Here is a 16,314-nt window from a genome sequence, read left to right as displayed (position 1 = left end):
TAGAGGAATTGACACCAAGCCAAGTTTCCCCCTAATTTCACTCACCCGAACCCTGGCTGCACGGATTGCATCACCCCATACATTAATAGTGTAGAATGCTTTCATAAGATTTCATGTTTTTTTTACACACGGACTACAGAAAGCACGCAAGCAAATAGGCTACTGCAAGATAGGACCCATTTCCCTTATTACATTAATGGCCCTAATGTCGGAATGACGGGACGTTTTTTTTTGTCGGAGTGGTGGGAGCTTTGAAAACAATGGAACTGCTTCCACTTCGACAATTAGACGTCAATGTCGGAATGGGGGTATGTCGGAATTGATGGCGGCTACCGTGCCCACGACAACGGTAACGACAGATAAACGTAGAACATTTCGACAGATGTGCCTATCGTGCACACGGCGACGGCGTTTTTAGGAGTTGAAAACGGAGAAAACGCAAACGCCCCTCAAAGTGGAGATCTTGAAAACGTTCCAGTCTCTCGTCGCCGTAGGAACAGTTCAAAACGCAGAAGTGCGTTTTTTGCACAGGTTTTTTTTTTTGCACAGGCATCTGGAAGTGACGTTCTAGCGCCAAATTTGAGCCTGCCCTTTGATAAACATGGATGAACGTGTAGCAGTAGCCGCGTTGAATGGTATGCATGCAGGCCAACAAATGGCGAGACTCTTTACCGAGAGTCATTTAGACCATAGGAGACGATACCAACGGATATTGGACATTATTGACGCACCGGAGGAGGAGACACGACGAAGTGAGAGACGAGTGTGGACGAGGCCAGGGAGAAGCTCCGAGTGGTGGGAGAACTTCGTTAATGATGTGGTGGACGAGCAAGCGTGGTACGAAAATTTCCGCATGACCAAAGACTCCCTTTATGCCCTGACTGACCTACTTCGTCCTCACATCGAGGGTCAATCGACTAATATGCGACAGCCAGTGCTGCCTCTGAAGAAGGTGGCATGTACACTGTACTATCTTAGCGATGAGGGGCGCCTCCGCAAAACAGCAAATTCATTTGGTCTGGGGAGATCTACGGTGTCGAGGATCGTACGAGACACGTGCCGTGCAATTACGGTTCATCTCGGACCCAAATATATAAAGCTGCCATTCACTGTCCCGGATACTGAGGAGCTAGTGGCTGGGTTCCTAGAAGACCATGGGATGCCCCAGTGTCTAGGAGCAGTAGACGGGACACACATCGATATCAAACAGCCGCCTGTGAACGCCACTGACTACATAAACAGGAAGAGAAGATACTCGCTGAACGTCCAAGCTGTATGTGACCATACGTACAGGTAAGGCTACAGGCAGTTTATCACTCCAAAGACATCAGCTATACACCACCATCACTCAATTGGGCACAGAGCAGTCTGTCCCATCCAATAGCCTTGTAACAAAAAAAATTAACAGAATGTAGCCAATATAGCCCAATATACATGTAGTCTATATTAATAAGCCTACAGTACCATATTGACACAACATTTAGCTATATTTACACACCCATTCATTAATCTATTTTTGTTAGAAATGTACATGTTGTGGGGGTTTTCTCTTTTAAAAAAACCTTAAAGTCATGATGCTTCATTTGTGTTGCAGATTCATGGATGTGGTGGTGAAATGGCCAGGTAGTGTGCATGATGCCCGGATGTTCGCCAACTCGAAAGTCAACAGTTTTTTGAAGACTGGGAAGATTCCCTCACTGGAGAAGCAGATAGTGGAGGATGAGGAAGCCATCCCCATCTTCCTGTTGGGAGACCCGGCCTATCCCCTCCTGCCATACCTGATGAAGGAATATGCAAATGGAGGCGCAACCCCTTCTGAGCAGTACTTTGGCCTCTCCCTATGCAAGGCTCGTATGGTCATAGAGTGTGCATTCGGTCGCCTCAAGGCCAGGTTCGCCTGCCTGAAGCGACAAATGGACATAAATCTCAGTGACCTGCCTACTGTGATTTATGCCTGTTTTGTCCTCAACAACTACTGTGAGGCTTGCCACGAGACCGTGAATCACCATGCACAAGAGGAAGCCGTGCAAATGGATCGGGACCAGCAACCTCCCACACAGAGGAACAATTATACCACAGACTGCAACGAGGCAGGTGGAAAGCGGGTGAGGAGAGTCCTCACCAAGTATCTGGACCCATAATATGTTCTTTTAAAATCAGCTTGTTTGCCAGTAAAACAGTTACTGGTGACACCTGTGTTTATGTTTATGCACATTATTTTTTTGGTGTTGATATTGTTTTGTGATCAGTCTACCAGAACTTGTGATGTGTTGTGTTCATGACTTTATGTACTCGTTCTCAGTAATTACAACAGGTAATGAATAAAACCCTTTTTTGTCAAAATAACCTGCATTAATTTACTAAGATTATGATTACTATGTTTAGTGGTTCTGCAATATGACAACTGTTTAAACGTCATATCTCCTATGATTTCAGTTGTAACACTTTCTGTGTAACTACATAGAATTAGCAGACATGATGACAAATGAGGACAACAAGGGGGAGCATTCTGTTGGTAACTGATTGTCCAGTAGATGTTCGTGACCTGTCAAAATGAGGTGTGTAAGACTTTTCTCAATAACACATGCAAATCAGGGGGGAAATCAAGTATTTTATCTTGTTGAAACATAAATACAGAAAACATAAATCCCCCAAAAAATGTATATAGTGCAAATGACAGTTTTACTAAGGTGCAACGCAACATAAAAAACCCTTTTATGTCAAATATTCAGGACAAAGTGCATGTGAACATCATGCAAAGACAGCCATAAACCAAATATACAGTAACACTGTACAAAAATAGAAATATAAAGTACACTCGAAAATCGGCCTGCATAGCCACATGAGGTAGCATCAACGGCAACAACGTTGAACAAGTCATTTGACAGTATGTAAGCACGGCTAGGCTACTTACAATGAAAGAAGATCAACCTGGTCTTCTTCATCAGTGCTTTCTGAAAGCAGCTGGTCTGTGTAGGAGGCGGCCCTGGGTGGTTGTGGTAAGTATTGGTGAGAGGAGGGCATGGGTGATTCTGGTGTCATGAATGGGTGGGAGGGGGGCACATATGTGCTTAAGGAGGCCATGGGTGAGGTGTGCGAGTGAGGTGAGGTGTGCGAGTGAGGTGAGGTGTGCGAGTGAGGTGAGGTGTGCGAGTGAGGTGAGGTGTGCGAGTGAGGTGAGGTGTGCGAGTGAGGTGAGGTGTGCGAGGTGGCCATGTATCGTGTCTGTGTACATGGTGCTGGTGGTGCCGTGTCTGACTGGCATGAGGCTCTAGCTGGTTCTGGTGGTGGCATGTATGGGTTATAGGAGGGCATGTGTGGTTCTTGTGGTATGTATTGGTGGGAGGAGGGCATGGCAGGTGGTAAGTAGCTTGAGGAGGCCATGGGCTGTAGGTATGTGGGCGCGTTGTGTGAGAAAGCCATGTTTGGTCTGTATGAGGGTGAGGTGAAATGTCTCACAAGAGTTTCAAAAGACTGGCTCATCCTGGTTTGGGCAGTCACTAATGCATCCATTCTGGAACTGTGTTCCCTTTCCGAATTCTCCATGATGTCGGCAATCCTCTTTTTAATTTGGAGGGCTTCATGGTGTTCATCGCTCCGCACTTTCTTCTGAAGCCTGCTTGTCTTGTAGCTGTTGAGTTTGGCCTACAAAATAACAGACCAAAGCAAACATTAGTGGACTTATAATAGTGCATCTGTCCTTGTCCTGTACAACATGCATGCACAATCCACCTTCGTGACAATATTACAGGTCTTGTATAGGTCTTGTATGCAGGTCTTGTTGTAGGTCTTGTATGCAATTTCGGTTGTGTGCAAAAGATTGTCTTTAGGCCCACTGCAGCAATGCTGTAGGCGTTTGCGCGCTCTCTCTCTGTGTGTGTGTGTGTGTGTGTGTGTGTGTGTGTGTGTGTGTGTGTGTGTGTGTGTGTGTGTGTGTGTGTGTGTGTGTGTGTGTGTGTGTGTGTGTGTGTGTGTGTGTGTGTGGGCTATGTGTGTGTGTGTGTGTGTGTGTGTGTGTGTGTGTTAACGCGATTTCAAATATTGTGCCATTGTCAGTTACAGACCAATAGGGATACCAACTTCAGTGGGCTACACTTCACTTGAATTGTGTCAAAACGGTAGGACTGGAACATTGTGACATCCAAACCATTTCAACATCCAAACAATAACGAGTGTAATTGTGCATCTGGCAAGCACAACTGTCCTTTGTAATTCGTGTAAACAATATTTTTTACTCAGTCATTATAAAAAAAAAACACACACACACACACCCGGAACAGGACAGGTGCCCCTTACATTGCCATGATGTTTGGGGCTAACACTAGCGTCAAACACATAGTTTTACCTGAAGTAAGTGTCTCCTCCTCGAAAGAGTTTCTCCGCCCGGCTCCGAAGATGAGCTGTCCTCCTGCACCGATTCTTCTGCTTCTGCTAGTTCTACACCGCCCAGCTCTGCTGCCCCATCATTTACGTCTGCCGTTTCGAGGCCATGCTCTACTGTTGTGGAGGCAGGGGTGGTACCCCAAATTTCATCACATAGCTCGAAAAACAAAGACACCACCCTCCCGTGCCCACTACGGCTCTGGGTGTCCACAGCATGCCTATATTTTATGCGCACGGCTTTAATTTTGGTTGCAACATGACCTTTGCTAACCTGGTCCTTAGCATGAGGGTACTTTGGGTCGTTTAGTGGGTAGTTCTCCATGAACGACTCCCATATTTCAGTATATTTGTTTTGGACACTCTCCCAATCAACATTATCCACTGCCTTCCTGGCTTTGTAGTTTAAAGTTGTGTTTAGCAGCAACTGGACCTCCTCATCTGTCCAAACAAAGTTTGAACTAGGCGTACTGTTATTGCCGCCGCGCTTCGCCATTTTCTTCTAACTGACGCGGAGGAAGTAGCCACAAAACAGGCATTTGGTATTGTTGCTACTGCCACCTACGTCCGGGGCGTGCTTACTTCATCGGCAAACTGCGAGTATTATGAGTTTTATACGTTTTCCCTGTTCCCATGGATAGACAGATATCCACCCCCAAAACGCTCGTGAGAACGCAGATAAACGCAGATAAATTGTGGAGGGGAAAAACGGACATCTGCGTTTTTGCTTCAGAGCGTTGTCGTGGGCACGTAGCCTGAGTCTCTGGAGGAGGAAAGAACGAGTCACATTTATCAGCTTTGAAGATTTGAGAAGCCGAAGTAAGACTTGTCTGTGAATGTTGTCACTGATTGTTTCCTCTGTGATCTCCAGCTCATCCTCCAGGTCAGAGTCGTCATGGTAACCCTGCATGTGCTGCACTGTATGTCAGTCTGAAGGTCACACTCACCTTCTGCTGCACGGTGAACAGCAGGAGCTCAGGTGGTGGAGGTCAGAGGGAAATATAAATAATGGTTAGTAAAAATAAAGTGGCATTACTGAACAGGGAGAGAGCATGAATGATGGAGCATACAGGAGAAAGACCGTTACACAAAAACATATTACATTCATCCTCCTTATTTCCGAGCCAGCTCACTGTTGCTATCCAGTGAGCTGGCTCAGGTGGTGGAGGAAAGAGGACAGAAATATATTAAATGGTGACTAAGACAAAGAATAACTCAACTTTGAATCAATGATACCAGCTGGAGAACCAGGTCCACAGGAACTTCATTCTCTCTATTCTGAGTCCTGAGCTCATACTTACCTTGGTGTCCTCAGGGAATGGCAGCAATCTCTGAAGTAAACACACTTCTTACATGTAGAAAGAGAAACTTAAATGAGTGATAATAGGCAAACAGAAGCAGCAAATGCAGAGTATATGTTTTACTGTAAGTCACACACTTCTACTGAAGGAGTTGTGAGTAAAACATGGTTTGATTTATTCAAAAGCATGGATATGTAAACTATATGAATTAAAGGAGTCACAATGCAACAACACATATTTCCTACTTTGACTTTGCATTGCAGACTTTGCTGGATCACCTCGATCACACGTCAGAAGCCCTCACTCACCTTTTGGGTTCACATTGCACAGCAGCGTTTACCTGTGAATTGTGAGCTAAACAGGTGATAGTATATCAACAAATAGATGAAGCATACAGCTTGTAGGCGGGTCACATGTTAATACTGTTTTACATTCTCTACGGGACAGAAGCTCAAACTTATCGGTCTTGTCTTCGGTGAACCTCAGCAGCTCAGTTGGTGGAGGAGGATCAGAGGGAATGAAGGACAGAGATGGTTAGTGACACATATTATCTTTGAATGATTTCATGTTACAATATTATGTATTTCATAGTTACTGTACCTTTTTTGGCCATATTAAAGGGACAGAAAGGATGGTTTGAAGCGGGGTTGTTGGAGGTAATTCTCTATAGTCAGTGCATGTCCTTCAATTGGAAGAGGTCAGCACGTCCCGGGTTTGTAGGAGCCGGCAGAGTTCCAGCCGGAAGTAAAGCGAGGTACTGTTGTGTACCGGGGCAGCTGCAAGGCTTATTGTTGGTGAATCCAAACTAGCTGGTTTAAGTCCCACAACACAAACTAACTTACATCTGGAGGAGTGGAAGAGCACCCACTCCTGCGGGCTGTGAATGGAGTCAAGTGGCTTTGAATAGAGGATCAATAATTGCTTCAGTTTCCCGTTGGAAAGGGAAGGTAAACTGAGTTAAATGATCTGAGTATAAAGTTGCTTAAACTCAAACCTCGTTTTTAGGTGGGCTTTTCTTTTGGGTGGCTAAGAATATTTAGCTGTTACCCCCTCTACAGAAATACTTTGCTGTAACTCATGTGTGCCTCTTCCAACAAGGGGGTGCCGAGCGCAACCTGCTGTAGGTAGAACACTGACTGTGGATACACACCTCCCAACTCCACTTCAAGCCATCCAAACTATCCCTTTAATCTTTTGACCTGTGGAGAAAAATATTCAGGAAGCATCCTTATGAGATGCCTAAAAACAGCGGGGTTCGATCCGATTTTGGGAGGTTTCTTTTGGTTCAATTAAGTTTCCTCATGTTGGAGGTTATGTATTTTGAAGGTGTCCAGTGCATTACCTGTCAATTGGGGAGTAAAGTGCAATGAGAGTAAAGTGCCATGTTCTGTTGCTTTTGTCCTGCTTCTTCTAGCGTCAGTGCAGTGGTCTGCAGGGATGTCTTTCGTTTGACCTTGAGAGCTACAGACAGCAGACTGAAGAGAGACTTCCAGGAGCTTCCACAGTGCTGCCAGCTTCACTGTGAGGGCCTGACATGAGGGTGAGTCAAGCAAACCCACCATCAGGGTGAAGGCTCCAAGGAGAAACATCGACCCACTGTGCAGAAAATGAGGAGACGGTTCAAACTCCCCCAGTGCAAGACGCTTCCTGGGGAGTTGGCAGCCCAGCCAGACGCAAAGGCTACGTGAGGCTCTCTGCCCAGCAAGACGCAAAGGCCAGCCCCGACATGTAAAAAAGTGTCAGTTAAATCAGAGCAAGACGCTTCCTGGACCTGCCCCGCCAGACGCAAAGGCTACCTGGGGCAGCGCCTGCCATCAGAATTAAACAAAGAAAGACTGAGCTGCAAATAATAAGTAGTACACAAAAAATCCCAAGGCAAGACGCTTCCTGGGATGTTGGCAGCCCCGCAAGACGCTAAGGCTACCAGGTGAATGATGTGGTCCAGCTGTGAAATGGAAGAGATGAAGGGCAGATCTTGCTCTGATGATTCAAGGAGGATTTTCAGCCCATCCATCGCAGACTCAATCTGAATCGCTGTCCTCGGACCACCGCGGCCTCTTCGCAGGAGACTCCTCCTCCTCCTCGCTGTCTTCCCTGCATCTTTTTGTGGAGGAGTCTATGGACACCTCGGAGGAATCTTCAAGGGAGATTGGCCCGATGTCTTCAACATCAAGGACAGGGAAGTCGAGTCCGACGACATCAATCTCTTCATCCTCGTCCTCGGCCAATGGCTCGTCAAAGTACCTGCGAAACAACTCCTCACGAGCATGGTTATTATCATCGTCTGAAGGATAGGCATCATACGGAGGGTCATTGTAAGCAGGAGGAGCCTGAGGGTAAGCAGGAGCAGCCTGAGGGTAAGCATGAGGATCGGCGAAAGGAGAAGCGTAGGGGTAAGCATAAGGGTTAGACCAAGGAGCATAGTAAGGGTAGGGAACAGCATAGGGAACAGAGTAAGGAACAGCATAGAGAACAGCGTAGGGAACAGCGTAGGGAACAGGGTAATAAACAGGAGACGGAGCAGCAGGAGGGGGCTGCTCACTATCTCCATCACCTCCCTGAGGCTCATCTTGAGCCTCCTGAAGCCCGTCTGCAGCATCTGCCTCATCAGCACCAACCATGTCCTCATAGTCAGGCAGGAACAGGTCCTCGGCAGGAGTCGCAGCATCAGGGCGAAGGTTGGTCACAGGCCACAGGGAGCCACCTGAGGAACAAGACATGTATTTGAAAAAAAGTCACATTCTACACTTCTATGAAACAGACTCAATCAGTTGGTCTGAAGGCCTCACTAATCAGTTTGAGCAGAAACATTAAAAGCACTTTGTAGAAGCCACCAGTTAACAGGGCCCCCTTTGAGAAGTATTATCAAATTGAGTGCAATCCAGCTCCAGTTATTGGACACACAATGACAGTATAGTAGAGAGATGTGATAATGCATGACCAAACACAGGTAAGGTGCCGGTGTTTAACCGTCATGTTTTTCTAAAAGTTTTGTTTTGCAAGTTAGTGTGGCATATTTGTCTGCCAAATCATAAATAAAGGTTTTGACAATTATAATTGAAAACAGCAAGGGGCAACTTTATTTAAGTATTTATTATGATATTTAAAAAGTGGAAATGATGAAAATACTATGTGGATTTAGCCAAACCATCTCATTTCTATCTTTCCTTTAATGAGCACAGTAGCAGTGACTGGGACAGTAGAACAAAGGTGATTAAGGTTGGGTTGTATTCAGTTAGATTTGGTTTTATGACCGACTATCTCTTCTCAGTGATGCAATAATAAGTCCATTAAATAACACAATACTCCTGCTCTGCTTCTGAAGACATCTGAGAAAACATCTTGTTCGAAAACACTGACATGCGCGGATAGAGAGCATATGGGACCTGCAGTCACTGCTCCACAAACCACCCTCTTCAGAAAATACCAACTATATATTAACTTTAGGATATTTAAATAACATATCTGAAAGTGTTGTTCCCAAATGTGATGTTGTTAAATTTAAGAGGACCCCAAAACATATCTCCAGATACATTTGAACAGCAAACTCATCTCTCCCTACAGAGAAACGACCTGGACTTGAACGTTCCATTATCACCATGGTGCTGGTCGCCATTTTGTTTTGTCAATTTCAGACACTAAATTCGGAAATTTCGGAGGCCGTTAAACAAAAATAACGGGGTTTTCCAATCGCTACACCTTCGTTTACACATTATACAGCTGTTCTGACAAAGTCTGCCCAGTTCTATCGTATATTTTTCATTTCACAGCGTAAAAACGTTGAGCGACCCCAAATTCAGTTATTTCCAACTTTCAAGCCAACATTCCATAATGTCTCAATGTTAATTTTCAACTATTTCACGTAATTAAATGCAAATGTCTTACTGATTTTAACTCTAAATGACTAAAGAAACATTTATAAATACATTTGCCATGAAATGAATTTAATATTTACCAGCAAAGCCAGTGAACCATCGTGTGACACGGGTCAGCAGGTGCTCCAGCGCAGGGGGTCCAGACGAAGCCATGTTTTCAGCTGGTAGTGTTTACTGTAGATTTACTGAAGGGGTTTCTGAAGCTCAGTTATCCAACAGTAGGTTTTCAGGAAGTTTTTCGGATCAGAAATCAAAGATTTCAACTCTCCAGGTTTTGCAGGTGAACTTGTGTCAAGTCTGAGTGCAAATGACGGATTGAAGCTCTGCAGCTTTTATACCCTCGGTAGAACGTCCCGCTCGGTTGCCATGACTTTCACTGTGCGTGAGCGAGTGAGGGCGATCATATAGAGCTCCTGCAGATGATGTCATATATGCTGGTCACGTGACGAGATACGACAGGGGCAGCCATTTTGGCAGTCATCGCGGCAGTAAATTGACAGGCACTGGCAGACTGTCAAGGATGGTGGATAACTGCTGTGCACCAGGTTGCACAAATAGGCGTGGGAAAAAGAAAGGTGTATCGTATTATCGCATTCCTAAAGACGCGGAGAGGAGGGAGAAGTGGATTGGAGCGATTAAAAGAGCCAGGAGCCTTCAGAAAAAGACTGAAAGATGGGACCCCCCGGCCGTTGGCTTTCGCTTATGCAGTGATCACTTCATATCAGGTGGGTGAAGGAATACAGTACAATGCTACAAAAAGTTTCTGGTCAGTTTAATTAAATTTAATTAGTTTAATTTAAGAAGTAGCACCCAGTTATTATAGCTAACGGACACTGTGATGTCCCTTTTTAACTCAACAAGTGTGGCTCTGGCGCAGCCTAGCCAGTTAGCAAGTTAGCTTGTAGCAAGCTAGTGGTAAACAAACCCGTGTTGAAATATTCCTTCTTATTTTGTAGGGAGAAAGAGTGATAATCCGTTGAGTCCGGATTTTATCCCCTCAATTTTCGATTACCTTCCATCTCCAGAGAAGAGGAGACATAAAACGAGACTGGAGGTTTTTAACAGAAGGCAGAAGGCTAAACTGCACAAAGTAGAGCAGGCAAAGATATCTGCAGAAGCCATCCGTCAAAGGTGGGTAGATCAAACTCCTGTCTGATTACATGTTGGGTCTACTTGTGATCGGTGTGTTATTCAGATTATTTTATTTCAAATAGTTAACTGCCGTGATATGGTTATAAACAATAACGTCACACCAGTCATTTAATGAAGGCTAATATCATATGATTTCCATTAAACATGTCAAACTGTAAACATGTAAACATGTCAAACTGCCATCAGTATTGTATGCATGAAAGCTTATTTTGCTGCTTCTGTGTTTTCATCAGGACATCAACTGATGCAGCCCCAGAAGACCATATCACAGAGCCTTTGAAGGAGCCCCCCATCACAGATCCGTTGGAAGACTCAGCCGATGATCCTGTCCAGCCTGAACCAGTAACACCACCATGCACCTCTGAAACCTGCTGTACCCGCATCCAGAGTCTTGAGCAAGAATGCCAAGCTCTAAGGGCTGAAAATGTGTTGTTAAGGGAAAAGATTAATAGGAAGACCCTGACAGAGATTAGTTTAAATAACAATGATAAAAAGGTGAATGTCCTCACTGGGCTGGCAACCTATGCATGTCTCATGACCATTTTTCAATATCTGGCTCCATTTCTCAAAGTTAAATCATCAATAACATGTTTTCAACAATACATGTTGACTTTGATGAAGCTTCGAATGAACTTAACATTTGACTTTTTGGGTTTTTATTTTGGCATCGACCCAACTACTGTCTCCAGGCACTTCAAAAACTGTGTTAATTTGATGTATTGTAGACTGGTGCCAAGCCTAGTGGTGTGGCCTGAAAGAGAATCTTTAAGAACATCTCTTCCATATGTATTTAGAAATGGTGACTACGAGAAGACTGTTTGTATCATTGATTGCTTTGAAATATTTCTAGAGAAACCAAGTAGATTGCGACCCAGTGCGCAGTGTTACTCAAGATACAAATCACATCACACCATGAAATATTTAATTGCCATTTGCCCTCAAGGTTCAATTTGTTTCATTTCTACTGGATGGGGAGGTCGCACCAGTGATAAGTTCATTACAGAACACAGTACTTTTTTACCTAATATTCTCCCAGGGGATGTTGTTTTGGCAGACAGGGGGTTTCTGGTGAAAGAGTCTGTTGAAAGGTGTCAGGCTGAATTAAAAATTCCAGCATTTACTCGTGGAAAAACACAGTTAGATCCTGCTGACATAGAGAATACAAGATCTCTAGCCTCTTTAAGGATTCACATCGAAAGAGTCATAGGAGTACTTCGTCAGAAATATACTATCTTACAAAGCACTGTGCCAATAACTTTCACAGACATAGAGAAAGAAAATGATGTTACTTATCTTGATAAAATTGTGAGTGTATGTTGTGGACTAACAAATGTACCTGATTCTGTGGTGCCCTTTGAGTGATGAATTTGTGCGTCAACAGAAAATAAACCTTTTTGATTCGCTTCTCACTTGTTTCTTGTGACTTCTTTTCTCACTCACTAGATTTGAGTGACCTATCCACATTTTAAGATCGCTACAGATACTGCTACAGACACAGAAGACATTGGTTTAACAGTTGTTTATTAATTAATAAAATATTTACATTGCATCAGCTCATTCATATTCACACATTTCGTAAGTAAGTAAGACTAAGTAATTATGTTTTTTTTTTTTGAGCATTGATTAGTTTCCTACAACTAGGACACACCCACTGTTTCGGTACCCTTTTCATCCGAAGGCAGGTTTGGTGGAACCTCTTCACGGCACAGAACCCTGAGGCACAAACAAGCATATTCCCTGCCGCAGGTGCACGGCAGTAGCACCACTGTTGCTGGGGATCGGTGCTTGCAGTTGCTTGTTTTGGTGCAGAAAACCATTTGCCTAACAGCTCTGGGATGATGCATTTTAGGAAGAAGTCACGAGCAAGTTCAAGTTCTTTGAGAAAGAATTCTGGGTCAAATGTAATGCGTTCCACAAAGGGTGAATCACCTTCCTTTTCAGTCCACAGAATGAAATCACAGTATGCCAATTTGGTAACAAATAGCTGCATCTGCACTTGGTAGAAGTATGCATGGTCTCGCTTAAGTCTAATTTTTCCTAGGGAATCTTGTTCAAGGCAAAAGTGTGCAACAGAATTTACAGCTTCATTGACAGAAAGCTCCTTTGCAGAAAATGGGCACTTCATTTCTAAGACACCTGTACCACAGCAGCTACAGGACACATACCCATCAGGTGAGGCCCCGATAAATGGGTGCAGAGGTGAAATTCTAAATCCGGCTGGTCGCACCAGGACGTCTGTGTGTGATAGGCGATGCTGCATTTCGTAGTATTTTCTGGCCAGTTCTTCATTATTGCATCCCCATCTGAAGAAACAATGGAAATATGAGTTTTGGACAATAGTAATGCCACCCCACATTGCTACCTCCCTGCCCTTTACAAATGTTTAATGCTGTACTTGGTTTTACACTTCTTTTTAAAGAATAGCCTAGTACTTACTGCATTTACCCTCTCTGTTCATTCACCTCACACTAATTTTCTTGTACACCATATGTTGTACGTAAGTAAGTTAACACATACATAGAAGAGATTACACACTGCACACCCTATTTTAGTTTACAGGGAAATTCCAGCTGATTTCAACATGCAGTTGTAATGCTCACACACACTACCCTTGACTTGTCAGTACCTTCCTGAAGATGTGGCATATATCATCCCACATGATACAGCTGTATTGTAAGGTGTCTGCTGATGCACATGTCACAATGTTTCATACAATAAGTAATCAAATGCATATGCCCATTACTTTTGGGATGATGAACATCAGCTGACACCTTACAACAAGGCAGAAACTTTTGGGATGCTATTTGGAGTATGTTAGGATGTTCAACTGCATGTTGACATTGGCTGGAATTCTCTGCCCATGAATACCTGGTAGCCTCACTGCTGAAAACATGGGACTTTGGGTCACATATCTGTCTTATGAGAGACACGGCTGGCTTTCTGAGGTCTGTTCTTGTTGCTGCTCTGAAGGTAGATCCTGTCACCCTACCACTCCTTTGATCAAACCAAATTCTGGACTTGGACTGTGCTTGGGTCTCCTCCTCTACAATATCACTCTGAAAACATGGCAATCCAAACAGTTTCTCATTTACATTGCAAGATAGCGCACACACAGTACACGTGCACATAACATGGTAGATCTTAGATTTCAGTCATTAGTAAACAGAATATGTTATGTACCTGTTCTTCAGTGACAGTCAAGTCCTCAAATATTCCTTCTGCACGCTCTTGTAATTCAGCCAGGTTCAGGTCTCTTGCCTTCTTGTCATACAGACTGGTAAGGGGTTCAGGTAAATCTAGCTTGACAGCCTTGGGTACATAGGATGTGGCGTACCCGCGAACAACTGACAGGACTGCAGGTCTGCAGGACTTCCCATCTTGAGTCCGGCACTGTGAGAGATTTTGGTAGAACTGTGTTTGCTCAGCAGCAGTCAGGGGTGGGAAAGATGGGGGCGCAGAGGTACCCTTGGTGGAATTCCCCTTTTTATTTTGTTGAGTATGGTTGAATATGATGTCCTTGCCCTGCAGGTACTCCACATTCTTCGCAGCATCCTCACTGGGAGAGGCCCACTTGCATTTTTTGGATGTGCAGCTGATCTCCTCGTGCCTTGCGTTGTTTTTTCCCCACAGACTGAAGAGAACAGCTGACACATGAGAGCAGCTCTCCCCGAGTCCCGCTGTGCAGTTGCAGTGGGCTCCCAGCACAACACCGTCGTTCCTCACCACCACCCATGGCTTTAGTTGACTTTCATTAAGCCTTTGGGAGTGATTAACCTATATGAAATTCCAAAACAGATAAATAAAGGTAAAAAACGCCAGCCACTTTGGTTGAGTACGATCAAAAATACAAACTAGCAAGTTACAGATGCACTGCAGTAGCTATCCAAGCTAAAAAACATGCTAACGTGACACTTCCGTAGCTAGCCAAGCTAATAAACAAACAATGCTAACGTGACACTGCCTATCAAACTGGAATAATTTAATACTTACCCTTGCAGTGATGATGCCGAAGTTTTTGGATGTAAGACTCCACAGTTGAATGTTGTTTACGAAGCCGGACTGACACCATTTGTAAGCCTCCAAGCTTTTGTACGCTCTGAGGGAGTCTCCTGAGTACACTGATGGAAAGCTTACAAGATAGCTGTGGATGTCTGCGTAGCGCAAGTCGGGTACATCGTCTTCAGAGCAGGAGGTTATGCTCTTGAAAAGCACACCGGGTGAATTATATGGGTCGCTTATATTTAATCTCTCTAATTTTGTACTATAAAGCCGAATTTCACTTGAATTAAAATGAGAAGTATACTCGCTCGGTAAGAAAACACTGGCACCGGTGGTCATGTTGACTGCCAAAATGGTGGCTCCCAACCAAAAGTCACGTGACCGCAGGAGCTCTATACAGTACATTTGGGATGATAATGGGAGATTGTTTGTTTAAAGTAGCTGTTTCCATACGGAATGTATGCGTATGAAGCCTCATGATGATGAACACACACTCGAGTCTCTACATTTGACCCAGAACAAGATAATACAAGTTAAAGCAAGAATAAACCATGTCAATATTCATTTCTGCTCTTCTTTTTTGTAAAGATAGCCTACAGAATAGAGAATATAAATGTCAGTTAATGGTAATAAGTGCGTGCTTTCATTAACACACTGAAAATATTGCTCAGGCTTAATTAACCACAAATGTATCTTGGATTTTCTTTGCTGCTATAAGGTGAACTTGTTGTTTTTCATCAGTAGCCTAAATGTGTCTCTCCTGATCCTCGTGCACCTTGTGTTGCGTTTACTTACGAATATTCAAGCAATCATGATGCCTTCAAGTAATAACTGGAAAATTACAGTTAATAATACACATATAAAAACAAATGTTATTTAACTATCAATTATTAGTTTTGGAGATGCATGTCGGTATTTGATCTAAAAGTTCATTCAAAGAACATTTATCTTACCCATGTCCTTCAATGTGCTGCAAAGGTCAACATTATACCCACATACTTCAATTTCAATTAACATTTGATATATATTTTAATTGTTATTCCACAGTAGCATGAAACAGTCAAACGAAGAAGATCAATAGATAAAGCCTCCATGATTGTTCACTCATTGAACACCTTTAACCTGTCAAATAAAAAGCACCAGTGATCCTCTAAAACCATTTATCGACCCACTGTCCAAACCCTAACATTAAACTTCCCCCCTCTTGATGGCCCTACAGATCCATCACACAGATCACTTCTCTCCTACAGCAGGACACTGAACTCCCTCAGTTTACCTCTCTCAAGTTCCCATAGCTACTGTAATGAACAGTGGTGTGATGTCACTAAGTACATTTACTCAAGTACTAAAGTAAAACATTGAGGTATTTGTACTTGACGTAATTATTATTTTTATTTTCAATTATTACTGAAGGGAAAGTACAGGAGTAGTATCATCTACTGTACTACATGTTTCTAAGGTTCTTGTTTTGCAGAATGGATCTTTTCAGGGTATTATGTTATTGTGGTTATTATATTATCCTGTATGATGTAAAGCAATTTAGATACTGGAAATATTGTTTGGATTAGGATAACTGCATTATACCATATCAGCATGTGTATAGGCAC

At 43.6% G+C, this 16,314-nt stretch overlaps 3 protein-coding genes across 5 annotated transcripts; 1 reads left to right on the top strand and 2 right to left on the bottom strand.

Moving 5' to 3' along the window:
- Positions 1 to 338: 338 nt before the first annotated feature.
- LOC134859202 (uncharacterized) lies at positions 339 to 5,134 on the bottom strand. The gene is made up of 2 exons (XM_063875557.1): positions 4,346 to 5,134; positions 339 to 3,645 (listed from the first exon to the last, which is right to left on the bottom strand). The coding sequence occupies exons 1-2, from the start codon at positions 4,874 to 4,876 to the stop codon at positions 2,911 to 2,913; spliced, it is 1,266 nt and encodes a 421-aa protein (XP_063731627.1). The 5' UTR covers positions 4,877 to 5,134; the 3' UTR covers positions 339 to 2,910.
- Positions 5,135 to 9,987: 4,853 nt separating this feature from the next.
- LOC134858379 (uncharacterized) lies at positions 9,988 to 12,117 on the top strand. Its single transcript, XM_063874234.1, has 3 exons — positions 9,988 to 10,281; positions 10,513 to 10,687; positions 10,942 to 12,117. The coding sequence occupies exons 1-3, from the start codon at positions 10,077 to 10,079 to the stop codon at positions 12,068 to 12,070; spliced, it is 1,509 nt and encodes a 502-aa protein (XP_063730304.1). The 5' UTR covers positions 9,988 to 10,076; the 3' UTR covers positions 12,071 to 12,117.
- Positions 12,118 to 12,222: 105 nt separating this feature from the next.
- On the bottom strand, positions 12,223 to 15,089 carry LOC134858416 (uncharacterized). Of its 3 annotated transcripts, none has more exons than XM_063874279.1 (3): positions 14,699 to 15,089; positions 13,889 to 14,482; positions 12,223 to 13,764 (listed from the first exon to the last, which is right to left on the bottom strand). In XM_063874279.1, exons 1-3 carry the CDS (start codon positions 15,044 to 15,046, stop codon positions 13,357 to 13,359), a joined length of 1,350 nt encoding a protein of 449 aa, XP_063730349.1. In that variant the 5' UTR covers positions 15,047 to 15,089; the 3' UTR covers positions 12,223 to 13,356. The 3 variants fall into 3 exon arrangements, with proteins under 3 accessions (XP_063730349.1, XP_063730352.1, XP_063730350.1); XM_063874282.1 differs by having other exon boundaries at positions 12,223 to 13,011; XM_063874280.1 differs by having other exon boundaries at positions 12,223 to 14,482.
- Positions 15,090 to 16,314: the final 1,225 nt, after the last annotated feature.

This window comes from Eleginops maclovinus, chromosome 22, assembly GCF_036324505.1.
Source record: "Eleginops maclovinus isolate JMC-PN-2008 ecotype Puerto Natales chromosome 22, JC_Emac_rtc_rv5, whole genome shotgun sequence".
Classification (NCBI taxonomy): Eukaryota; Metazoa; Chordata; class Actinopteri; order Perciformes; family Eleginopidae; genus Eleginops; species Eleginops maclovinus.
Note: the sequence above shows the minus strand (reverse complement) of the source record. Positions and strands in the feature narration are given on the sequence as shown.